The sequence below is a fragment of the Neovison vison genome, unplaced genomic scaffold (assembly GCF_020171115.1).
Source record: "Neovison vison isolate M4711 unplaced genomic scaffold, ASM_NN_V1 Scaffold_135, whole genome shotgun sequence".
NCBI classification, from domain to species: Eukaryota; Metazoa; Chordata; class Mammalia; order Carnivora; family Mustelidae; genus Neogale; species Neogale vison.
The window spans coordinates 1-27117 of record NW_025334924.1 but is presented as its reverse complement, the minus strand read 5'-3'; the positions used below and the strand labels follow the sequence as shown (position 1 = coordinate 27117).

General features: G+C 40.4%; 1 protein-coding gene across 3 annotated transcripts; it reads left to right on the top strand.

Moving 5' to 3' along the window:
• The first annotated feature begins 19 nt into the window (after window positions 1-19).
• LOC122898148 (A-kinase anchor protein 10, mitochondrial-like) lies at window positions 20-22007 on the top strand. 3 transcript variants are annotated; one of them, XM_044236224.1, is made up of 5 exons: window positions 20-207; window positions 10611-10658; window positions 16743-16925; window positions 21089-21125; window positions 21340-22007. In XM_044236224.1, exons 1-5 carry the CDS (start codon window positions 120-122, stop codon window positions 21428-21430), a joined length of 447 nt encoding a protein of 148 aa, XP_044092159.1. In that variant the 5' UTR covers window positions 20-119; the 3' UTR covers window positions 21431-22007. The 3 variants fall into 3 exon arrangements, with proteins under 3 accessions (XP_044092159.1, XP_044092161.1, XP_044092160.1); XM_044236226.1 differs by lacking the exons at window positions 21089-21125; window positions 21340-22007 and adding an exon at window positions 20821-20850; XM_044236225.1 differs by lacking the exons at window positions 21089-21125; window positions 21340-22007 and adding an exon at window positions 18153-19745.
• The last annotated feature ends 5110 nt before the right edge of the window (window positions 22008-27117 follow it).

The following is a 27117-nucleotide window of genomic DNA, read 5'->3' as shown; positions in this document are numbered from 1 at the left end:
TGATAATATGATGGCAGGAGCTGCCTGGTCTTCTCGAGGAGGCGGTGGGGCCCACACCCGGAAGAAGGGTCTCTTTTCAGGCTAGTGCGGCGGCCGCTGCGGACCCGGCCGGTTGCTGAATGAGGGGAGCCGGGCCCTCCCCGCGACAGTCACCCCGCGCCCTCCGCCCCGACCCGGGCCCCGCCATGTCCTTCTTCCGGCCGAAAGGTAGCAGAGGGGGCTCCGGCTGGGAGCCAGGCCGGGCTTCAGGGGCGGCGGTGGGGTAGGTGGGCCTGCACGGGCTTTCCTCCCGGGTGGTGGCGAGGCCCTCGGCTTCCGCGCAGACGCCCCCTGCGTGCCTTGCTTTGCTCCCGGACTCTGCAGGGAGGGAGAAGGTGGCCTCCTCGCGCGAGGTCAGAGGGGAATTATCTCGCTGGTCCAAAAGTGTTTGCCAGAGCCCGTACAAGTTAATGCCTGTTTGCGCAAACCCCGTTTTCGCGTTTGTGTGCTGTGTGTCTATAAACGGTGGATCCAGAAGAAGGAAATTCCTTTAGTACCTTGTTACGGAAGTCTCTGACTTTTCAGAATACTGAGGGTTTTCTATCTAAAAGCAACATGTGAAAAAGCTCTTTTCTTCAACTGGTGCTATTTTCTAGTTTCCCCTTTTTTGGGGGGTGGGGTGGGGGATCCTGCAGTTCCTAAATAACATTACTTATTGCTGAAAGTTCCCTAATGAAGACTATTTCTTTTGATGACTTAGCAAGTCAACTTAACTGTTGGAACGCTCACTTTGTAAACGAAATTTCCGATTTTCAATTTTAATAGTTGCCCAGTTTTTAAGCAGAGGCAGTTTAGTTTTGATCCTGGATAAAGTTGTTGTGTTGCATTTAAAGTATATATCCAGAATGAACAAGTGTAGGTCTTTTTGGGTGATAGTGGTTCTTTAAGTTTTGTTATTTAAGAGAAAAGGTATCAGAGGGGGGAAACAAAAAAAACCACTAAACCTTATCAGAGGCTTGGGTTCACATGACTGCTCTGCTACTGACTGTCACCTGGGATAAAAAAAAAAAAGTGTTAACCCACTTTTTTCTCCTCTCTCAACCAAGAATTAGGTGGTTCCTAAAGGCCCCATTCAGATATGAATTCAAGAATTCTTTTTACGTACGTGCAGAGTTTTAGTAACTGATGTCATGGTGAGTGAATGGTACTGTGAGGAATGAATGAAAGCTCTGCTGAATGAAGGAAACCTGTAAAATGGTACAAGGAAGCTTTGTTGATAATGTACCTTGGTGTAGTTTATCGCTCTAATTTGTTTGACAGTGTTGAAGTGGTTTTTTTTAAGGGGGAAAGAAAGCATTCTGTGTATAATGAGGCAGATTGCATGTTACATAATAGACTGTTGTCTCTGTCCGACAAATACTTTTGAATGTCTGCTGCTTGGCAGGCACTGTGTTAGGCCCTCATTATTAAGCACTGAACAAGAAAATGTCCCTGCACCTATGTACCTTCTTGTCTGCTGGGACCGACAGACAATACATTTCTCTTTTAATACCTGTGTGTATTTACAAATTGATAACATGACAGAGATGAGGTGAGAGGAGAAGCATATTTTGGTTTGATGTTAGAGAGGGGCCTCAGCAGGTGACCTTGGAACTTAGAGCCAAGGGCTCAGTAGGAGGTACGAGAGGCTAGGGAAGAGCATGTCCAAAGGTTGTGAGTCAAGAAAGAGTTTGGTGTCCTTCAAGAAAGGAAGGAAGGCCACTGTGATTTGGGCTTGGAGCGGTAGACAAGATTCAGAGCTTTGTAGGCCATAGTTGGGTTTTATTTCAAATGCAGAGACATTATTTCAATTTATTATTATTATTATTTTTGAAAGAGAGAGAGCGCGAGAGGGATAGGGGAGAGGGAGAGAATCTTAAGTAGGCTACATGCTCAGTGTGGCGCTACTTCGGGGCTGGATCTCATGACCCTGAGATGGTGACCTGAGCTGAAATCCGGAGTCAGACACTTAACCAACTGAGCTACCCAGGCACCCCTTAGAATTTTTAAAGAGGAGTGATTTGATATTATGTTATAAAAAGATCATGGTAGTTGCTTTTTGCAGGCTGAATGTGGCAAGAGTAGAAGCTAGATGCTTCTGTTTAGGGATCCCATCCAGTCTTGAAATACCATTTTTAAATACCACCTATATGCAGACGACTCCTGAATTTACATCTCCAGCTTGAATTCTCTCCCGAGTTAAGAATGGTATATCCAACTGTTGGTCCACGTTATACCTCTACCTAATAGATACAGTATATCTGTTAATAGAAATAATAGGCTGACAGATGGCTGGCTCTTTGAGTTACTGTACCAAAATTTAACTCCAGATTTTTTGTCACCTCAGTAAATTGCATTTCTGTTCTTTTACTTGCTCAGTCTAAAACTTTAGTACCTTCTTGAACCTTTCTTTCTCTCCTGTATCTACATAAGCAAATCTGCTAAGTCTACCCCAGAATGTAACCAAATTCAGCATCTTCTCACCATCCCTGACTATTAACTCCCTGGTCTAGGTGGTCATCCCCGTAGATTGGACAGTTAAGTCCTCCTAGAGGATGTCACTCAAATCTCAGCTTAAAAGTTAAGAGGAAGCTGGTTTTATGAAAGTAGAGAAAATGGGTGCCAGGGTGGCTCAGTTGGTTGAGCGTCTGACTCTTGATTTGGACTCACATCATGATCTCAGGGTCGTGAGATGGAGGCCTGTGTTGAGTCCCTAGCTGAGCAGAGAGCCTACTTGGGATTCTCTCTGTCCCTTTCTTTCTGCTTCCCACCCCCACCTCCCCATCCCCTATCCCCTGTCAGCACTTGCTTGCTCACTTGCCTGCTCTCTCAAATAAATAAAATCTTCAAAGGCAGAAAGGAAATAGAGAAAGCAGAGTTATTTTGCTGTAGGCTTCAGTTTGGTTTCCCTTCTTCCAACCTTGACCCCTATCTCTTCAAATTTCTTCAGTAGCTTTCTGTACACGGCCCCCTTTAATCTTGTTCCCATTTCTTCTCTGTGTTCATCTCCTGCTCACCTTTTCCTGTTTTCTGTTTCCTTTTCACTGTTCTTTTTATATTGGCCTCTTTGTTGTCAAATACGTTCCTGCCTCAGGGCCTTTGCACTTAATTTTTTTTCCCCTCTGCCTAGAAACCTCTTCCCACAGGTACCCACTATTGTGTTCTCTCATCTCCTTGACATCTTGGTGAGGCTTTGTCTGTCCATCCTACTTTTAACATTGCAGTCCCCAGCCCTTGCACTCCTATCTTACCTACTTTCTCCACAGCATTTATCACCCTCTACTTTTCTATGTATTTTATTAAGATGGAAGCTGATTTTGTTCACAGCTGTATCCCCATGTATAGGTCAGTTCCTGGGCATAGTTAGGAATTTGGTAAATACTTGTTGAATAAATGAATAAAAACAAAAAATATCTGCTAGTAAAAAGTGCTGAACAGGGAATTTAAACTGATGTGGGAGTAGATCACAGGACAGCAGTCTTTGTTCAGATAATAAAGGAAGGCTTGTCTGAGAAGATGGTATTTAGTTTAAGATCTGAGTGAAGGGAGAGAGCCAGCCTCACAAAAGATCAAAGGAACTGCATTCTAACCAGAGAGAACTAGAAGTACAAATGTCTGAAGGCAGCAATAGCTGAGTGCGTTTAAGGAACCTGAAGAAGGCTGAAACTTAGGGGGTATAGGATATGCTTTGGAGACAGAAATAGCATAACTTGAACAAGTGATTGGAGTGAAGAAAAACTGGGAAAGTTTTGGGCTTACAGCATGGGGCAGGAAGAATTAAGAACTGTTTTTGGCAATTAGGACTTTGTGTAACAGACATCCATGTGGATATGTCAAGGTAGCAGTGGGATGTATGAATCTGTAGTTCTAGGAAGAGGTCAGAACTTGAGATACGGTTCTGGCTTTAGAAATATTTTGCAGGGGTACCTGGGTGGCCCAGTCAGATAAGCCACTGCCTTCAGCTCGGGTCATGATCCCAGGATCCTGAGATCGAGCCCCTGCATTATGCTCAGCAGGGAGCCTGGTTCTCCCTCTTCCTCTGCCTGCCACTCCCCCTGCTTGTGTGCTCTCTCTCTGTGTTAAATACATAAATAAAATCTTCAAAAAAAAACCATTTTGCATAACTGATGATTAATGACATGGGACTAAATGAGATCGCCTAGAGAATACATAAAATGTGAGGATTAGTTATGTTGAAAGGCTAAGGCTATTATAACAAAGGTACACTGAAGTGTAATGGTTCAAAAAAGATAGATTTTTTTTTTATTACTCTCTTGAATTTAACAGTCCAAGTTTATTGGGTGGCTTTGCTTCACAGTCATTCAGGGATCTTTCCTCCCATATTGTTACACCTCTTTCCCTTGGGGTGTGGTCTGTTGTCAAAGCTGGGTCATAGCCTCTTCTGTCTGTCCTCAGTCCCCTGATCCATGGTAAGGAGGAAAGAGAAGCTTTGGCAGGAAAGTGACACAAAATTATTTCTATTCATATTCTTTTGGTGAGAAGTTAGTCATATGGTCATAGATAACTGCAAAAGCTTCTGGGAAATGTAGAGTAACTAGCCAGCTAGTAGCTAGCTAATAGGCTATAGTCCTCTTGCTAGAAAGAGGAAAATGAGTTCTGTGGCCAGGTAGCACTTCCTGCCATACTGTACACAAGAACAGAGCCTTGGTGAAAGTTCTAGAGTTAAGCCAGCTTTTAGAAGTTAAATTGAGGGGCACCTGGATGGCTCAGATGGGTGGCCTTTAGCTGCCTTTAGCTCAGATCAGGATTTCCAGGTCCAGGGATTGAGCCCCATGTCACTTCCGGTTCTACAGAGGTCTGCTTCTCCCTCTTCTTCTCCCCCTGCTTGTACTCTGTCTGTCTGTCTGTGTGTCTCTCTCTCAAAAGAATAAATCTTTACAAAAAACTTTTTTAAAAAGTTAAATAGAGGAACACGAGCCATTGGCAAAGGGGAATCAAAAATAAAATACCAGGGGCACCTGGGTGGCTCAGTGGGTTAAAGCCTCTGCCTTCGGCTCAGGTCATGATCCCAGGGTCTTGGGGTCGAGCCCTGCCTCAGGCTCTCTGCTCAGCGGGGAGCCTGCTTCCTCCTCTATCTCTGCCTGCCTCTGTGCCTACTTGTGATCTCTGTCAAATAAATAAATAATATCTTTTAAAAAAAAGGTAAATGCGTGGAGAAAGATATACCTTAAAAAAAATACAAGTTATAAAGGAGTGTGATATCATGGAAGCTAAGAGAAGATAGTGTTTAAAAAAGAAGGGTGTGTTGTGTTGAATGTCACTTGCAGGATCAAGATGAAATAACTACTTAGTTTGATAATGTGGGAGTAATTGATGACTTTTGAGAGAGGTATCAGTATCAGTGGAATGGGTTGGAGGGAGAAGGTGAAGTGTGGAAAAGTAGCAAGAGTAAAAACACCCTTTTCAAGAAACTGCAGTGAAAAGGAACTAAAAGGGGCTCTTGGGTTAAGCGATTTTTTTTCTTTTTTTTAAGATAAAAGGTGCTAGAACATGTTTGTATGGCGATAGAAATGATCTGGTAGAGAGGGAGAAAATGATACAGAAGAGAGAGGTGTTACTTGAGGCAGTAAAGTTCTTGAGAACTCCTGAAGGATGGGATTAAAGCTTGACTCTACCAAGATTTGGTTAGGGTATCCTGCCGTTGGGAATGGCAGTTGGTAGGACTACTTATATAATGTTTAAAAACCTTCAATCAATGCTATATGTTGTTTACAGATGCAGAAATATGTTAAAGAGTAAAACTGTAGGTGGAGACAATAATCTATTTTATGAAATTATTTCCCTGGGGAGAAGGGGAAATCCAATCAGGGAGAGAATTAATTTTCACATGCATGTCTTCTTTTGAAAAATTTTTAGAAGCAAATTAGTATAATCTTAAGATTTGACAAACCTGAGTATTACTCAGATTAAATTCTAGTATTGTCTTTGTTTTAGATGTTTCATAATACAAGGAAATAAAGAAACAAGAAAAAGTATAGTTAGCAATATAGAATAATGTAGTTGAAATAAACCTAAATCAGCAGTCACAATAAATGTAAAGACTGTATGGCTAAAAGACAAAAAGTTAGGCTGGATAATAAACCAAAATCCAGCAATAAACTACTGGGAACACAACTAAGACATAAGGACATAGAGAAATTGAAAATAACTGGATGGCAGGATATAGTAGACAAATGTCAACCAGAAGAAAGCTGTGTGGCAGATGACATACTTGAAACAACAAAACATTATCAGGGATAAAAAGGTGACTACATTATGATAAAATGAAAATGGTAGTAGGAAGATAAAACTCTGAACTGCTTTGAACCTAATATCAGTCTCAAAATACATAAAGCAAAATATACAGATTTACCAGGAGAAATCAACAAATTTACACAGTTTTTTTTTAAGATTTTATTTATTTATTTGACAGACAGATCACAAGTAGGCAGAGAGAGAGAGGAGGAAGCAGGCTCCCTGTTCAGCAGAGAGCCCGATGCAGGGCTCGATCCCAGGACCCTGGGATCATGACCTGAGCTGAAGGCAGGGGCTTTAACCCACTGAGCCACCCAGGCGCCCCAAATTTACACAGTTTTAAGAATGATCTTCTTCAGACATCTAGAGCAGTAATCACAATAAACAGAAATGGGCTGTCCCAGTGAAAAGACTAGATTCCTCCTGTATGCCATTTAGTATAAAAAGGATCATAAGAAGGTTAAAAGTAAAAAGATGGGAAAATATATCAGGGATATTACACAAAAAGAAAGCTAATATAGTCTTCACAATAGCACAAAACAAAAAGTAGGGAAATTTTAAGTTTTGGAATGGAAAGGAGACAAAGGAATGGTTAGTCCCAGATAACATAATTGCATATATAAAAAAACTGAAGAAGATCTACACTCATACTTTTAGAACTCATAAAAGTTAAAAGAGTTCAGCTGGGTTTTAAAAATATATGTGTTTATATGGGATTATTTAAAACTCAGTTTTACCACTATATGCCAGTAAAAACAAAACTAAAATCATTATAGAGTTTATAAAACCTAATTTGACATGAAAGAAGACCCAGATAAATGGAGAGGTATACTATGTTCATGGATAGAAAGACTCAATCCCAGAAAGATGTGAACTCTCCCCCACATTAATCATTCAGTCAGTGCTACTTTAAAAATTCCTGTAGGGGTTTTAGGATCAGGACAAGTTGACACTATAATTAATAGAGCAGGTAGTTTTGTAAGAGAATAAGGTAGAGGACTTGGCCCTGTCAAAGGCTGATTATATGGTTAAGTAATTAAGACTGAAATTAAATGCCCAGGAAAAAACCCATGTGTGTATGAGAACTTGGTATATAAAGAGTTCCTGTTTAGTTGAGAAAGGTTGGACTAATCAGTAAGTGATGTTTGCTGTCCCTCTGGCAGAAAAATAATTAGGATTTTTCTATGTCGTATCATATACATCAGGGGTCAGTTAATTTTCTGTTCAAGACAAGATGGTGTCCTTGTAGCCATAGATTATATGTTAACAAATGGACATGGCTGTGTTAAACTAAAACTTTATTTATAAAAAACTGAAGGTGGGCTTGATTTGGCCCATGAGCTGTAGTTTCCCAATATCTGACAAACAAATAAATACAGGTAGATAAGAGCCCAGAATTTTAAAAAGCAACATTTGAAATCATATGGAAGAAAATACAGAGGGAAAAAAAAAATCTGATCCTGGGCTAGGAAAGGATATCTTTAAGACATAGGAAAATACAATCCACATAATGTAAATTTGGCTACATTAAAATTTAAAGCTTCCATACAATAAAATACACATAAGGTATTTGAAACACCAAGGATTAACATCCAGAATATGAGTGGAATTTCTGCAAATCAGTAAAGGACAAAGGAATCGAGTAGCCAGCCCATAAAAGAAGATACCTAAATACCCAATAAATACAAAAGGATATTTCCTCAGAGGAACTCAAGAAAATGAATTAAAAGTACATCAAATACCATTGAAAAATATTAATTAAATGGCCACTTTCATTAAAACTGCCCATCACTGGTTACCTATTAATTCCACTTATAGTGTTTTATCCTAGAGAAGTTTTTTTTTTTAAAGATTATATTTATTTATTAGAGAGAGAGAGAGAGAGAGAGAGCGCGCACAAGCAGGGAGAGGGGCAGAGGGAGAAGGAGAGGCAGACTCATGGCTGAGCTGGGAGTCTGATGTGGGGCTTGATCCCAGGACCTGAAGATCATGACCTGAGCTGAAGGCGGATGCTCAACTATCTGAGCTACCCAGGCACCCCTCCTAGAGAACTTCTTACATATAGACTACATAGGAAGACATGTACTAAAATGAATCAATAAAGGTGTATTTTAGAAATTCAGCAGCTAAAATGAAAGTACTAGAGCTACATGAATGCATCAGTATAGAGAAGTCAAATTATGGGATGAATACAAGCTTCAGATATGTGTAGAAGAATACTATTCATTTCATTTTTAAAGATCTATAGAATAACTGCATGTTTTACACTCAGGTAGTAATAGTCTAAAAACATAAATGGTAGAAAACATCCAATTTAGGGCAGTATTTATCTCCGGGAAGGGAAGAGTAGTGGGATCAGGTAGTGAGTCATAGGACCCTTTATATAATATTTGGGGGGAAAAGGGAAGTAAGGCAAAACACTAATAATGTGGTTATTGTTGGATTGTGTGTGTACTTGTCTGTTTCAAGTATTGACGAGATCTGATTGATGAGAATGTATTGAAGGTGACAAAAGTGGAAATATGGAGGTATGTTTTAGTGGTTAAAATCCGTTGGTCTTAGAAGTGTTTTGAGTGTGGGAAGTAAAGGAGAGACATGTTAAGAATGACTCCAAGATTTTTGGCCTGAGAAACTGGGGTGGGAGTGTCTGTCATTCATGAGAAAAATGAAAAGTGAAGTAAACCAGGTTTGGGAAGAGAGGGTATGTTCCATTTTGGACGAGTGTAATTCTGGAAGAGGATGGGTAGATGGTTAAACAAAATGAATTTTAAGGTCAGGAAGGTTTTACACTAGAAATAGAAATTCAGGATTCATAGCTTGTCTGTGGTATTGAAAGCCTTCAGAATGGGTAAGCTCAGCCAGGAAATACACATGTGTACGTAGTGAAAAGAAAAGGTGCCCAACTTTCTCTGAGAAACTCTCAGTAGGTAGAAGTTGACCAGGCAATAAACTGAGAAGGAGCAGCTGGAAACCAGGGAGTCGAGTGCCTTGGAAGTCCAGACAAGTTCATGTTTCAAGTAGGAGAAGCAGTCAGTTTGCAGATGCAACCCAGTTGCTTCTACTACATTACCTTATTATTTTTTTTTCTTTCCAACAGCAGTGATCAGTACCTGAAATGATAATTTTTGTTCATGTTTGTCTCCACATTCTTGTATGTAGACTTCTTGAAGACAGGACTGTTCCTTCCTGAGCCAGGACAATGTCTAGCACATACGAGGCACTCACATACTTGTTGATGGATTAATTTATCTGATACTTTGAGAGCTTGTTATTTCCTGCTACTAGCCTTTCAGTGTTGACTGTTGAAGAGCACATGTTGGGATTTTTTATTTTGATAGGCTTTTCATGGTGGGGTTAAAGAAAATTTAATGTTGGAAAAAAATACAAGAAAAGTAAGGAAGGTTAAAAATAGTCTTATGTCGGGGCACCTGGCTGGCTCAGTGGGTTAAAGCCACTGCTTTCGGCTCAGGTCATGACTCCCAGAGTTCTGGGATCGAGCCCCATATCAGGCTCTTTGCTCAGCTGGGAGCCTGCTTCTCTCTGTCTCTCTGCCTACTTGTGATTTCTGTCTGTCAAATAAATAAATAAAATCTTTAAAAAAAATAGTCTTATGTCAGATCCTGTAGGAGTTCACGCTTTGCTTAAGCTGCCATGTACCTTCCTTTCTTGGATATTACATTGTTAGCATATTTGCAGTAGAATTTCTACTGTTTTGTATAATGGAGAAGAGACTGTGTAGCACTTTAAGAGAAGTTGTTAAGCCTTGAGTATTAGATATTTAGACTATAAGTTTAGAATGTTTTTATTTGCTGCTATGAGAGGAATACACAAAAAGTAAGATACGATATACAAAGAACTCTTTTTCTTGAAGACGCATCTAGTGGCACATTTTAATAATATTAGTTAACATCCTAAATTAACCTTGTACCTCGTACTCTTCTGGGCTCTTTTTAATTTTTTTTTCACTCATAACCCTCTAAGGTAGATGTTGTTATTACTGTTCTAAAGTTATAAATCAAGGAAATTGAGACCCAGAGAAGTAAAGTAACTGGTCCATGGTCAGAGGGCTGTGTAATAAGTTGCAAGCTAGATTTGAACCCAGGTATTCTGACATTGTCTCTCCATTAGCACGCTCAGTGCTCTTGACTGAACGATGTTCAAGGGTCACTTCCTTTCCCCTGACAACTGTCTCGCCCTGTCCCCCTCCAAGGTGTTATTCCATTGTTGTACAGCTGTGAATATTCATCTGTTAGAACAAAGCTTGTCTAATTTTTACATCGTACAGATGGGATCTTTTTGACTGTAGAAGTTGGTCATGATGCTTTTTTATCTTCCAGTGAAAGGCAAAGAACAAGAGAAAACCTCAGATGTCAAGTCAATTAAAGGTGAGTTCAGTGGTGTTCCATTGTGTTAAAAAAGTGATGTGCTTTGCATTTACAGGCTATTTAAACCTGTTATCTTCCCCCCTTCTCTTGCCATTAATCATCTCTGCCTTCTTTTGTAATTATTTATGATTGTGACTTATTTCCTTGTTTGACTTGTATATTCTTCAGCACCTTGCATATATGATAGGCTTTTGCTAAGCACTTGTTGGCTGTCCTAGTGATACAGTAAACCAATGCCCTCCATTAATCACATGTTTGTTCACTAGAATTAATGAGTTGATTTTATTATTTTTTTAACTTAAAATCAGTGAATTAACATTGAGTGTATTGTTAGTGTCAGAGGTAGAGTTTAGTGATTCATCTGTTGCATATAACACCCAGTGCTCAGGATTAGATCAGGTGTCCTCCTTAATGTCTATCACCCGTTACCCCATCCCCTCATACCTCCCCTCCAGCAACCCTCAGTTTCTTTCCTGTAGTTGAGCATCTCTTATGGTTTGTAGTTGACTTTATTGTTTAAAAAAGCAAAAAGCGAGGGGTGCTTGCATGGGTTGAGTGTCTGGCTCTTGGTTTTGGCTCAGGGTCGTGAGGTCAAGCTCTGTGTTGGGTGCTCGGCTCAGTGTGGAGTCTGCTGCAGACTCTCTCTCCATCTGCCCCTCCCCACTGTGCTCACTCTCTCTCTTTCTAAAATAAATAAATAACATCTTTTTTATTTTTTAAAATTTATTTTATTTGAGAGACAGAGAGAGCACAAATGGGAGGAAGGGCAGAGGAGGGGAAGCAGACTCCCCACCAAGAAAGGAAACAGATGCAGAGATCGATCTTAGGACCCTGGGATTATGACCTGAGCTGAAGGCAGAGGCTTAACTGACTGAGCCACCCAGGTGCCCCATAAATAAATCTTTAAAAACAAAACAAAAAGTGCCTGCTGGGTGGCTCAGTGGGGTAAAGCCTCTGCCTTTGGCTCCGGTCATGATCCCAGGGTCCTATGATCGAGCCCCACATCAGGTTCTCTGCTTGGCAGGGAGCTTGCTCCCCACTCACCCCACCCCCGGCCTACTAGTGATCTCTGTCAAATAAATAAAATCTTAAAAAAACAAAACAAAACACAAAAACAAAAAAACTCAAAGTGAAAAATACTCTGAACTCAGCTGACAGCTCTGGAGTAAAGAACTTCCACTTACAAGGCTTGGCTTTCTGTTGTTTACCCGGAAGTATGGATCATTATAGTTTTTACTTCTCTGTTACTTTGGATGAATGGTCTTAACTTAAATTTATCCAGAGTACTTTATTGTAATCAGTATATTATCTATGTTTATAGGCTAGAGCATGCTTCTTTAGGTTGTAATCTCTACTATAGTTTTGACTGATTTTATTATATTAATTACAAAGATTGGAATGGAAAATTATAATGGAAATTGTTTATATAGCCGTTAATGTAAATTTCATAAATAAAATCTATTTACATGAGATCTATAGATTGCTACTTAGACTTTTTTTTAAGATTTTATTTATTTATTTGACAGACAGAGATCACAAGTAGGCAGAGAGGCAGGCAGAGAGAGAAGGAAGGGAAGAAGGCTCCCTGCTGAGCAGAGAGCCCAATTCGGGACTCGATCCCAGGACTCCGGGATCATGACCTGAGCCGAAGGCAGAGGCATTAACCCACTGAGCCACCCAGGTGCCCGCTACTTAGACTCTTTTTCAGATGTTTGTATCTTATGTGGCTAGCATTGAGTATTAACCATTTATGCTCAGTTTGCTGGAGAGTGACTAATTATAACTTAAGAGATTTGTAATATTAGGGAAGAGCTAGGGTACTTTACAGTCTTATTTTCTGCTTACGTCTGTTAATTTTAAGCCAGGTGTTTATGAACCGTGTTGGTTCATACTGCTTTCCTTAAGCAGAATTTGATTGACTTTGATAAATACTTCAAGCCCTTAGCAAGCAGCATGTGTAAAGACGAGATCCGAATGTAGAAGGAAGGGGTTTGATGTCTCAGGCACTTTATATTTCTCAGGTCTTCTACTCTAAACTGCTACTAACAGTGTGACCTTGGGAAGACCTGTAACCTTCCTCGGATTCTTCATTTGTGGAGTGAGAGGGTTGGCCTGCCTAACTTCTGAAACTGTACCTGGCTAAAAAAATTCCATGTTCCTACCCTGTGACAGTACATAATCTGTGCTTAGCATTCACTGGCTTACCTTAGAATCTTACAGAACAGAATCTTACAGAATCTTCCTTTCATAGGAAACAGGCCCTCAAGAAGTTTGCAGTATGATTAGAGCTTAGACGTGGAATAGTAGCAAATACACCAACATACTAATAACAACCATTTCTTTTTTTTTTTTAAAGATTTTATTTATTTATTTGAGAGAGAGAGCATGAGCGAGGAGAAGGTCAGAGAGCGAAGCAGACTCCCCATGGAGCTGGGAGCCCGATGTGGGACTCGATCCCGGGACTCCAGGATCACGCCCTGAGCCGAAGGCAGTCGTCCAACCAACTGAGCCACCCAGGCGTCCCAATAACAACCATTTCTTGAACACCTGTTCTGTTGTAGGCATTAGCCAAAAACTGAGGCTAGGCAAAAAAAAAAAAAAGACTTTGCTCCTGTACTCACTGAACTTAGAGATTGATAGGGGAGAGGAACATTCATCAAGTGAGTCCACAGATGGCATGGGCTGGATCTACAGTGATGAAAATAAAGAGAGATGGAGTGATCAGTTCAGAGCAAAAATCAATAGAACTTTGTTATTGATTAAATAGGAGGTGTAAGGGATAGGAAGGTTTCAGTTTAACACCTACTTTTCTGGCTTGCCTAACTGTGTGACTGGTGGAGAACCAAGTTGGGAAATTATATGTTCAATTTTGGAATGGTGGGTGGGAGGTAGTTGGAGACATTTACATATATTATTTTATCCACATAATTCTAGAGTCTGAGATTCCAACCAAAGGTAAAAGGGTGATTTTTCTAGAGTCTGGCAGACCAAAGCTCAAGTTCTGCCTGTTGAAACAACTACTATCTCATTGACATGTATCAAGTATTTAACTTTTGTCTTTCTGCATCTCAAAAATGAGGAAAATAGGGGTGCCTGGGTTAAAGCCTCTGCCTTTGGCTCAGGTCATGATCTCAGGGTCCTGGAATTGAGTCCCTATCGGGCTCTCTGATCAGCAGGGAGCCTGCTTCCTTCTCTCTCTCTCTCTCTCTCTGCCTGCCTCTCTGCCTACTTGTGATCTCTGTCAAATAAATAAATAAAATCTTTTAAAAAAATTTGAGGAAAATACTGGTCTTGCAAAATTGGTGTAAGAGATAATGAAGTAATATACCCTCCAAAAAATGTGTATCGAGCCCCCAGTACAAGGTTTGGTACGTAGGAGGTACTACTCTGGTAGCTCTTGTTGTAGCAGAAGAGGCCCTGAACATGATGGCTTAGTTAGATGAAATATTGTGAGGAGTTCAGAGGAATTTGTGATCAGCAAATGCTTTTTTAAGTGTGGGGAAGGTTTTGTAGAAATGGGACTTAATCTATATAAAAGTTGAATAATAAGGATTTGAGTGAAAGAGGCAGTTCTTTCTCTTTTCCCTAACAGCCCAGCCTCTTCTTTGAGTATATATTGGGCAGAGGGACCTTCAGACAAGTAAGGGGGTATTTTCACAGAAGATTGATACCCAGTTGTAAGGACCTTAGAGACCAGAATAGAGAGTTTAGACAGAGAACATAGGGAGCCTGTAGGCTTTGAGTAGGATGTTGATGCTTTATATACGGTATTTATGAAAGGTAAGTCTGGAAGAGTTCTATAGGATGGAAACCAAAGAAGTCGTTTTGCTGTAATACAGAAAAGCCTGTATTAAGGGTGTGGTGTTGATAATAAACATGTAAGTAGATGTATAATATCTTTAAGAAAAAATCAACCAATCTTAGGTAAACATGTAGAGTGAAAAAGAATGGGCCCATGATTCTGAGCTTTGGAGACTGGCAGGTTGAGCAGAGATAGGGAAATCGAATAGGAGCATTAGTTTGGAAGAAGATGCGGTGAGTTTGGTATTTGGACAAATTGGTCTTGATATGGTCAAGTCAAAGTGAGAATAGCTAGCGGTAAGGAATTAATAGGCCCCAAGCCCAGATCAAAGGCCAGGTGTCAGATGCAGGTCAGGGCTTACTCCCTGGGGCTCCAGTTCCATAGAAGTGTACCCTAAGAGCTGCTGCAGAGAGGTCCAGAGTGTGAGTGAGACGTTCCCCTTGAGTCAACCAGAGTTACTAATAACTGTTTTGTTTTGTTTTTTAATGTATTTATTTATTTATTTGACAGAGAGAGACATAGTGAGAGAGGGAACACAAGCAGGGGCAGGATGGCGGTGTGAGAGGGAGAAGGAGTCTCCCCACCGAGCAGGGAGCCCGAAGTGGGGCTCAGTCCCAGGATGCTGGAATTATGGCCTGGGCCAAAGGCAGACGCTTAATGACTGAGCCACCCGGACGTCCCCTAATAACTCTTTTTAAAAATCTCCTTTAGATATCTGTTTAGATTTTAGGTACCTATTTTATCTGGTTTTATTTATTTTAACAGATGTGTCAGGGTCTCAAGTTTATTTGTGGGAAAAAGAGGAGTACTTACAGGTTTAAATAATCTTTTCAGAAAAGTTGGCTCTAGTAATAATTAAAAGGTTGGAGAGTAAATGTTTCTAGCAAAAAGAATAAAAGAGCAGAGAGCCTCAGGAGGAGGAGTCAGGGAAGGAGACCATTTCCGACATGGTGGACATTTTTTAAAATTTCTTTTTTAAGATTTTACTTATTTGTTAGAGAGAGAGCACAAGCAGGGAGAGTAGCAGGCAGAGGGAGAAGCAGGTTCCCCACAGAGCAGGAAGCTCTGTGTATGGAACTGCGTCTCAGGAGTCTGGGGTCATGACCTGAGCAGAAGGCAGATGCTTAGCCTACTGTACCACCCAGGTGTCCCTTCTGTCCTTGCTATAGCAATGTGCTAGGCCAACACTTCTTTTTTTTTTTTTAAAGATTTTATTTATTTATTTGAGATAGAGACAGTGAGAGAGAACATGAGTGAGGAGAAGGTCAGAGAGAGAAGCAGACTCCCCATGGAGCTGGGAGCCCGATGCGGGACTCGATCCTGGGACTCCGGGATCATGACCTGAGCCGAAGGCAGTCGTCCAACCAACTGAGCCACCCAGGCGTCCCTAGGCCAACACTTCTTAAAGACCTTTACTAAGAGTCTTTAATATTTGTATGGAATAAATAGGAGAGTTTGAATGCTGATCCAGCTGTAGCAACGTCACAGGACTACTTTGACAGTGTTGTAATACTGAGTTGCTTATTTCCTGTTAGCAAATGGGTAATTTCTTTATTCTGACGTCAATAGGCCCTTTCGTCAGACTACTAAGGAAAATGTATTTTGTGAATTTTTTAAGTGTGCTTTATCTCAAGCAGCTTGATCCTTGATCATAAATGTTTTTCATTAGAGAAATTTTGTTACCCAATTAAAAAGTAAAATAAGGGGATGCCTGGGTGGCTTAAGCGTCTGCCTTCAGTTCAGGTCATGATCCCAGGGGCCTGGGATGGAGTCCCACATTGGGCTTCCTACTCAGCAGGGAGCCTGCTTCTCCCTCAGCCTGCTGTTTCCCCCGGCTTGTGTACTCCCTCTCTCTTCCTCTGACAAAAAAATAAAATAAAATAAGTATTCTGAAGAATGTTTTTCTCACTTTTACCCCATTTCACAAGTTTTAGTTTTGTTCCTTGGACAAAAAGGATTAAGGAATTGAAAAGGTCCATATATCAGAATGTTTTCTGGCTTTGGTACTTTCTGTCATCAGTAGAAGTTCTCAAAGAAACATCTCTTGTTTTAAGTTCCATTTTTGGCACAGTATTTTGAGAGTTATAAATAATAATAGGACATTGCTTTCCAGTTTTCTGCTGCTTGATTCCCTTTCCCGTTAAGTATTTTTTGTTGAGTGTGTATGCTTAAGGGAGGTGTTACAAAATTTAATTTTTAAAGTTCTCTTAAAGTCCTTTAGGAGACATTTTTAGGCTATCAAATTATGTTTAATTTTTAACCTTTTTCCCCCCAAATTATAGCTTCAATATCTGTACATTCCCCACAAAAAAGCACTAAAAATCATGCCTTGCTGGAGGCAGCAGGACCAAGTCATGTTGCAATCAATGCCATTTCTGCCAAGATGGACTCTTTTTCAAGTAGCAGGACAGCAACACTTAAGAAGCAGCCAAGCCACATGGAGGCTGCTCATTTTGGCGACCTGGGTAAGTGACTCACTTTTTGTTAACTTCTAGTAGGAAGGATTGAGTGTGTTATGGGAAACTCTTGCTGGAGGATAGTAGAACTGTATAATGGGAATGTGCTTTAAGATAAGAGCATGTGTTTCTTGATCTGTATTTAAGATAAGAGCATGTGTTTCTTGATCTGTGGGTTGTGAGTTTGATCCCCACATTGGGCATGGAGCCTTCTTAAAATAAAATTTGGGGCACCTGAGGGCTCATTCATTAGGTGTCTGCCTTCGGCTCGGGTCATGATCCCGGGGTCCTGGGATCGAGCCTCGCATTAGGCTCCCTGCTTGGCGGGAAGCCAGCTTCTTCCTCTCCTACTTCCCCTGCTTATATTTCCCTTCTCGCTATCTCTGTCACTGTCAAATGAATAAATAAAATGTTATAAAAAAATAAATAAAATTTAAAAAGTAAATAAAAATAACAGCTACAAGTATAACAAATGATACTCTATTACGTTCCCATAAGCAAAAAATATAAAGCATTCTCAGTTAAAAAAAAAAAAGGGCCATTTCCAGAAGAAGAAATACATTTAACCAGTAATTATATGAACAAGATGCCTCATTTCACTCATACTCAGGAAATTGCAAATTTAAGTAATGAGTTAATGTTCTCCCTAACACATCAGCAAATCTTTAAAGTTTGACAATTTGAATGGTAACGGAGATGCAGAGAAATAGCCAGTCCTATTTAGTGGAAGTGTAGATTGATGAAGATTTTTTTGGAAGGCAGTGTGGAAGTAGTTATCAGAATGTAAAATAGAAGATCTAGCCCTCAGAGGTAGTCACATATATGCCAAAAGATGTAGATGCAAGTATGTATAAAGCTTTTATTGCAGTGTTATTTGTGAAAGCAAAAAATGAGGAACAACAGGTACATATCTGGCGATGGAGAAGTAGATACATTGTGGTGTCCCCGCATCTGGAATATTAGGGAGCCATTTAAAAGTCCGAAGATGACCTAGAGAAATATCTAAGGTTAAAGTGCAAAAAGCAGGTCACATAACAGTGAGTGTAATAGGATCCCTACTATGTTAAAATAACTTCTTCCCCCCTGCCCCCAAAAAAGATACGAAGGAGATCGAATTTTCGCCCACAGTTCTGCACTTCATAAAAGTTGTGTGTCATGGCATCATAAATTGAAAGAAAAGTGAATAAATTGATGTCTAATTAAATTAGCCCGTCTTTTGACCTATTTGCTTAACAGTTGTGTATCTTCAAAGATGTCAGAGTGTCTGTGGGCCACACTCAGCAGTACACTGCAAACAGCATTTGTATTGATCACAAAATAAAATTGTAAGTTTTACTGGATTACACCTGTGTTGCTGGTGGGGATGTGAAATGGTACAGGCACTCTGGAAAATAGTTTGGTGTTTCTTGTGGAGCAGAACGTGCAGATGTCATATGACCCTGCAGTTGCACTCTTCAGCTTTTATCCTAGAGAAGTGGAAACTTACATTCCCACAAAAGCCTGTACCCCGATGTCCATAGCAGCTTAAAAGCCGAAACCCGGCTGTCTTGCAGCATCGAGTGAGTGGTTAGACACACTGGTACTTGCATACCACAGAATACTGCTCAGCCATGAAGAAGAGCACACTATTGATTTACCTCACAGCTTGGGTGAGTCCCAAGGGAATTGTGCTGAGCGTCAAAAGCCAGTCCCAAAAGGTTATGCGCAGTAGGATTCCATTTGTATAATATTTTTGAAATGACAAAATTAGAGAAATGAAGGATAGAGTAGTGTTTGCCAGGGCCGAGGAATGGAGGAGGTGGTTACAAAAGGCCACATGAGGCATCCATGTGGCATTGGAACTGTTCAGTAACTTGGCAGTTACCCAGGGTAAAGTTGCATGGATTCCCTTGCATGGAATGAAGTCCACAGTTGTGTACAGGTGAAATGGGAAGATCAGAGTAAGATTGGTGGTTGTAGCAACATCAGTACCTTGATGTGATACTGTAATATGGTAATGTAAGATGTTACCTTGGGGAACCTCGGTAAAGGGTACATGGGATCTCCCTGTATTGTATCTTATTGTTGTATTTGAACTTACCATTATCTCAGAATTAAAATTTTAATTTAAAAATTAGTAAATCTTGCAAAGGATCAGAATTTTGTGAAGTTCAAGAAAGGGAGGTTGACAGAGATGTACTGGTTAACCTTGAACATGAGACACCCAGGAGGTGCCTGGGTAGCACAGTCGGTTAAGCACCCCACTCTTGATTTCAGCTCAGGTAGGGTCATGAGATTAGAGCCGGTGTTGGGTTGGGCTGTGCTTGCTCACTCGCACCCTCTCTCGGAAAAAAAAAAAAAAGAAAAAATAAAAGAAAAAAAAAAAGAGAGAGAGAGACAGCCGGCAAGGATGACACATGAAGTGTTTCAAAAGAAAATAATTTGAATATCAAAGGATTAAGAAAAGCCATTTTGAAAAATTGATCAAACCCTGCTAATTTTATGAAGCTGAACCTCAAAATGTCAATGCTTTAAATGTTAAAAAAAGTGTTTTTGTTTATTCTAATAGTTTGTGGTTATAATCGTAACCTAAATTTAGTTACATATACAATGAACTTATTTTTATTAAATTTTGGTAAGTTTAGTTTTATTTCTCAAGATAAAAATCCCAGAGCTACTCTTTAATCTGTTGTAACAAACACTGAGCATTGGTAACATTTTTCTGGCCATGCACACATGGACAATTTTTCTTCAGGAAAAGTTCCTAGAGGTGGCGTTACTGGGTTGCGAAATCATGCAGATGCTTTTTTTTTTTTTAAGATTTTATTTATTTATTTGACAGAGAGAAATCACAAGTAGATGGAGAGGCAGGCGGGGGGGGGAGCAGGCTCCCCGCTGAGCAGAGAGCCCGATGCGGGACTCGATTCCAGGACCCTGAGATCATGACCTGAGCCGAAGGCAGCGGCTTAACCCACTGAGCCACCCAGGCGCCCAGTCATGCAGATTTTTAAAGCTTTGCCCTCTGTTACTGAATGTTCTTCCAAAGAGGTTTTGTTATTTTTTATTTTCATCATCAGTGGGTGACAGTGTTGCCTGTTCTGCTGTGCCTTTGTTGGGTTTTATTGTTATTTTTTGAAAAAAACATCTTCCAGTTTGACAGACAAAAATGTTATATTAATTTGCTTTTCTGGCATTTTTAATTAGATGGAATATATTTTCATATTTTTATTGGCTGCCTTTCTTTGGTACTAGTATCGTAAGATTTTTTTTTTCCCCAAGAATTTCCATGGTCTGAACTGCCATTAAAAGTCAGATAAGAGGGCGCCTGGGTGGCTCAGTGGGTTAAGCCGCTGCCTTCGGCTCAGGTCACAATTTCAGGGTCCTGGGATCGAGTCCCGCATCGGGCTCTCTGCTCAGCAGGGAGCCTGCTTCCTCCTCTCTCTCTCTCTCTCTGCCTGCCTCTCTGCCTACTTGTGATCTCTCTGTCAAATAAATAAATAAAATCTTAAAAAAAAAGTCAGATAAGAATAATTGAATTAAAGAGCTTTTTAATAGTTGAATTAAGTTCGAACACTTGTTTCTTTGCCTGTTTAGCAGTCACAGTGACAGTATTTCTAGTTCTTTATATTCATTAAATTGCTAGGGAAGTAAACTCTTTTTTATTTATTTTTTATTTTTATTTTTTTTTAAGATTTTATTTATTTATTTGACAGACAGAGACCACAAGTAGGCAGAGAGGCAGGCAGAGAGAGAAAGAGAGAGAGAGGAGGAAGCATGCTCCCTGCAGAGCAGAGAGCCCGACGCGGGGCTCGATCCCAGGACCCCAGGATCATGACCGGAGCCGAAGGCAGAGGCTTTAACCCACTGAGCCACCCAGGCGCTCCAACTTTTTTTTTTTTTAAGATTTTATTTATTTATTTGACAGAGAGAGATCACAAGTAGGCAGAGAGGCAGGCGGAGAGAGGAGGAAGCAGGCCCCCTGCTGAGCAGAGAGCCCAATGCGGAGTTTGATCCTAGGACCCTGGGATCATGACCTGAGCTGAAGGCAGAGGCTTTAACCCACTGAGCCACCCAGGCACCCGGGAAGTAAACTTTTATTCAAGAATTCTGGTGCCACTAAGCTGATTGTGGCTGACTAATCTATTAATCTTAAATTATTTGTTACTGAATTGCTAATCTTTTGCTTCTTTCAGGCAGATCTTGTCTGGACTACCAGACTCAAGAGACCAAATCATGTCTTTCTTTTTTTTTTTTTAAAAAGATTTTATTTATTTATTTGACAGAGAGAGATCACAAGTAGACAGAGAGGCAGGCAGAGAGAGAGGAGGAAGCAGGCCCCCTGCTGAGCAGAGAGCCCGATGCGGGACTCGATCCCAGGACCCTGGGATCATGACCTGAGCCGAAGGCAGCGGCTTAACCCACTGAGCCACCCAGGCGCCCCCAAATCAAGTCTTTCAAAGACTCTTGAACAAGTCCTGCATGACACTGTTGTTCTCCCTTATTTTATTCAATTCATGGAACTTCGGCGAATGTAGCATTTGGTTAAATTTTGGTTAGAAGCTGAAAGTTTTCACTCTACAACTTGGTCCCGAATAAGAGCACACAGTCTCAACACCGAGAAGCAGAGTGCATAGGCTGAGCCTGTCTCTCCATCTAAGAAGCATGAAACTGCAACATCTTTTGTAACTGAGTCTCTTGACAAGAGATTGGAGGATTCAAGCTCAGCTCAACTGCTTATGACTCAATCTGAAGGAATTGACCTGAACAATAGAACTAGCAACATTCAGAATCACTTGCTGCCTTCCCGGGAATGTGACAGTGCCCATTCTCTCCATCTTGAAATGGCCAGAACAGGAACACATCCAGTTTCCATGGAAATCCAAGAATCCTCCTCTAGACTTCTAGTAGCCAGTAGAAATAGTCCCTCTTCACCACTGAAGGAATTATCAGGAAAATTAATGAAAAGTAAGTACGTGGTTTTCTTATCTCTCTTTATCCTCTTTGTTTAATCAGTTTATAAAGTAGAACTTGAGGCAGGAATAAAAGCATTAGAATAGTTTTCTCTCACACCCACTTGCAAATTCGGAAGGATTTGGAGAATGTCCTGGAGAAGGATTGGTATTTGAAGAAGAACAGCAGGGATACAGACAAAAATTGAATCCTCTCCGAAGGCTCTTTTGCAGAATTAACTAATAAAGAAGGGTTGAATCCTGCCTCTGCCTTCCAGAGATTTTGAAATCAAACCATTATCCAGGGATGCTTATTTCATTTTCATCTCATTCTTAATTTCCTACTAACTTACTGTCTGCTTCATAGGTAAAATTATTATTATTATTATTTTTTACGATTTTATTTGTTTATTTGACAGAGATCACAAGTAGACAGAGAGGCAGGCAGAAAGAGAGAGAGAGGGAAGCAGGCGCCCTGCTGAGCAGGGAGCCCGATGCAGGACTCGATCCCAGGACACTGAGATCACGACCTGAGCCGAAGGCAGCGGCTTAACCCACTGAGCCACCCAGGCGCCCCTGGTAAAATTATTTTTTAATTGCCAACAGGTGACATTTATTGGGTTCTGTGCCAAGTGCTATACTCGGATTTCACCTAATGGCCATACCACCTCTGAGGTCAGCATTATTGCCCCATTTTACAAATGAGAAAACCATGGTTTAGGATAGTTTATTTTTTTAAGGATTTTTTTTTTAAGATTTTATTTATTTATTGGACAGAGAGAGAGATCACAAGTAGGCAGAGAAACAGCCGGAGAGAGAGGAGGAACCGGGCTCCCCCCTAAGCAGAGAGCCCGATGTGGGGCTCAATCCCAGCACCCTGGGATCATGACCAGAGCTGAAGGCAGAGGCTTAACCCACTGAGCCACCCAGGCGCCCCTTTTTTAAAGATTTTATTTATTTATTTGACAGGCAGAGATCACAAGCAGGCAGAGAGAGAGGAGGAAGCAGGCTCCCTGCCAAGCAGAGAGCCTGATGCGGGGCTTGATCCCAGGACCCTGAGATCATGACCTGAGCTGAAGGCAGAGGATTTAACTACTGAGCCACTCAGGCACCCCTATGGTTTAGGATAGTTAAGTAATGTACCTCGGATTATGAAGTGAGCAGGGAGTTTGAGTTAAAATCAGTATTTCAATAACAGCACCTCTTTATTTCTTCTCTGTTCATTTGAAAGTTACACTCTCTTAATTTTTCAATTATCACCTTCTGGAATTCTGATTCGACAGCCTCCATGTTTTTTCCTGTCTTCATCTTATCTGTTCTTTGCTTCTCGTAGAGCTAGGTGATTCTTTTTTTTTTTTTTTAAGATTTTTTTTTTAAGATTTTTATTTATTTGTCAAAGAGAGCGAGCACAGGCAGACAGAATGGCAGGCAGAGGCAGAGGGAGAAGCAGGCTCCCTGCCAAGCAAGGAGCCCTATGTGGGACTCGATCCCAGGACACTGGGATCATGACCTGAGCCGAAGGCAGCCACTTAACCAACTGAGCCACCCAGGCGTCCCAAGGTGATTCTTTTTTTTTTTTTTTTTTGTTTTTTCTTTTCTCCCCCCACCCCTACCCCGTAACACTTTATTTTTTTAGGGCAATTTTCCTTTTTTTTTTTTTTAAGATTTTACTTACTTATTTGAGAGACACAGCAACAGAGATAGCAAGAGAGACCACGAGCAGAGAGAAGGAGAAGCAGACTCCCCAGTAGGCAGAGAGCCCTTCCCCACTGGGGTCTCAATCCTACGACCCTGAGATCATGACCTGAGCCCAAGGCAAATGCTTAACTGACTGAGCCACTCAGGTGCCCCTTTTCAGAGCAATTTATGTTCACAGCAAAATTGAGAGGAGGGTAGAGCAATTTCCTGTATACTCTTGGCCCCCTCACATATATAGACCTGCCACCCCCATCTTCCATGTCCGCCACCAGAGCGGCACATTTGTTGCCGTTGTTGAACCTACCCAGACACACTATAGTCACCCACAGTCCACAGTTTACATCAGGTTTCACTCTTGGTGCTGTGCATTCAATGGCTTTCAACAAATACACCATGGCATGGGTCCATCGTTATGGTGTTAGGAGTATTTTTACTGCCCTAAAAACTGTCCATACTTTGCCTTTTCATCTCTTCCTACCTGCTAATCCCTGAGAATTAATCTTACTGTCTTCATAGTTTTGCCTTTTCCGGAATGTCATATGCCTAAAACTATATTGTTTGTAGCTTTTTTACATTGATGATCATTTCTTCAGATCTGTGTTTTAGTTCATTATTGTCTTTTTTTTCATTTATTGTCTCTTAAGATGGGTCTAATCTGCTGTTGAATCAGTTTACAATTTTTTCTATCTAAACGTTACTGAATTTTGTATTTCTAGATATTTAATTCAAATTTGCCTGGTCAGTTTTCAGTTTCTTGTTCCTTTATCCCTTCATCCCACTTCTCAGCCTATTTGGTATTTCTTTAAGTTTAAACATATATTCATCATCTGATGATTCTAATATCTGTAGGTTTTTTGAATCTGGTTCACTATTTGTTTCTTCAGATTCACACTCTTGGTCGCTTGTGATTTTAGTGGTTTTTGGCTGTCTGAACATGGATTTTGGATTTTTTTCTGTGGGAATTTTTTTTTAAAGATTTTATTTATTTATTTGACAGAGATCACAAGTAGGCAGAGAGGCAGGCAGAGAGAGAGAGGAGGAAGCAGGCTCCTCGCTGAGCAGAGAGCCCGATGTGGGGCTCGATCCCAGGACCCTGGGATCATGACCTGAGCTGAAGGCAGAGGCTTTAACCACTGAGCCACCCAAGTGCCCCTCTGTGGGAATTTTTTTGAGAACGCTGTTTAAATTGGGTTATTCCAGGAAAAAAAAATAAAAGTAAATAAATTGGGTTATGAGTATATTGGCATTTGCTTTTGCCTTGCATCTGGGGCCAACTTCACTACCTTCCTGGTACCACTTAAAATACATTTGGTCTTTGGGTTTTTCAGGTAAACTCTTAGGGCCTTTGGCATGATTTTGGTCTAATCTTCTACCCTGTTTGGGCCCTGAGCAATTGCCCTTGAAAGTGCCCGCTTCAAGTCTCTTGGTATTGCTGGTTTTCCCAGGTGACTGCGCTGCCTGTCTGGCACTTTGCCCATCTTGATTTGCACTGGCTCCTGCAGGTCCACGATTTCCTTATCTGCAATTTAGAAATCCAGAAAGCTTTTTAAAAATATTTTATTTATTTATTTTTAAAAAATATATGTTTTAAAAATGTTACTTTTAAAAAAATATTTTATTTATTTTTTTAAAATATTTTATTTTTTAAAAATATATGTTTTTAAAATGTTACTTTTTAAAAAATATTTTATTTATTTATTTCATAGAGATCACAAGTAGTCAGAGAGGCAGTCAGGGAGAGAGAGGAGGAAGCAGGCAGGCTCTGCTCTGCAGAGAGCCTGACGTGGGGCATGATTCCAGGACCCTGGGATCACAACTTGAGCCGAAGGCAGAGGCTTTAACCCACTGAGCCACCTAGGCGCCCCTTACACGTTATTTTTTAAATGAAAAAACTTGACCTGAACTGGTGTGAACTAACTGCAGAAATGTGAATGTTTGATTATGTGATGTTGTCCCTCATATTGGTAAGAATATTAACATATATATATGTATATATATATATATAGATGCCTAGTGCATTCCCTCTGTAAAAACAAACAAAACCCAGATTCTGAATTCTGAACTATTATTGTTTCCCTTACTTTACCACAAACTCTGATACACTTTTTAAGTGCATCAAAAAAGGTCTTGGGAGAATTCGGTATTGAGAAGAATTTCTTTGAACATTTAGTCTGGCCTGTTTCTGGAAATGGAAGTCTGTTTCTGTCACTGTAATACAGTTTATTGTTTTTGGAAGCTTTTTGTTTTGGTGATAGTTTATTTCAATAAAAAATAGAAATAGTGGAATCATTAAAGGAGTACTAGTTGTTTTACTTTTAAAATTTTTATGCAGTAGATTTGACCTTTTTTGATGTATACTTGCATGAATTTGAACACTTGCATAGATTCCTGTAACTGCCATCACAGTCAGCATAAGAACAATTCTCTGACCTTTATAGTTAAATACTCCTCTATCCCAGGACTTGGCAACCACTGATCTATTATTCTCTGACTCTGTAGTTTTGCCTTTTCTGGAATGCCATACAAGTGAATTTATCTATGTAGTCACTGAGACTGACTTCTTTCGGTCAGTGTGATGGTTTGATATTTATCATATTATGTCAACAGTTTGTTGCATTTAATTGCTAAGTTATATTCCATTGTATGGATGTACCATCCATTCACCTGCTGAGTGACATTTGGATTGTTTCCACCTGTTGGTGATTATGAATAAAGCTGCTCTAAAGGCACCTGGGTGGCTCAGTCATTAAGTGTCTGCCTTGGTCTCAGGTCATGATCCCAGGGTCTTGGAATTGAGACGGAAATCTGGTTCCCGGCTTGGCTGGAAGCCTGTTTCTCCCTTTCCCACTCCTTCTGCTTGTGTGTTCCCTCTCTCTCTGTGTCTCTCTCTGTCAAATAAATAAATAAAATCTATAAAAAGCTGCTATAAACATTTGTGTACAGGTTTTTGTGTGGACAAAATTTTGTTCTCTATGGTCAATACCTACTAATAGGTTTGCTGGACTAGGTAGTGTGTGTTGAAAATGTTAAGAAACTGTCAGATTGTTTTGTAGATTGGATGTACCATTTTACGTTTTCACCAGGAATCTATGCAAGTTTTAAAATTCGTACAAGTATACATCAAAAAAGGTCAAATCTACTGCATCAAAATTTTAAAAGTAAAACAACTAGTACTCCTTTAATGATTCCACTATTTCTATTTTTTTAAAATTTTATTTATTTATTTGACAGAGAGAGATCACAGTAGGCAGAGGCAGGCAGAGAGAGGGGAAGGGAAGCAGGCCCCCTGCTGAGCAGAGAGCCCGATGCGGGACTCGATCCCAGGACCCTGAGATCATGACCTGAGCCGAAGGCAGCGGCTTAAACCACTGAGCCACCCAGGCGCCCACTATTTCTATTTTTTATTGAAATAAACTATCACCAAAACAAAAAGCTTCCAAAAACAATAAACTGTATTACAGTGACAGCAACAGACTTCCATAGGCCCACACTTTATTGGATTGTTTGTTTTATTATTGAATTTTGAGAGTTCTTTTTGCGTTCTGGGTATAAAACCTTTATTGGTTATGTGATTT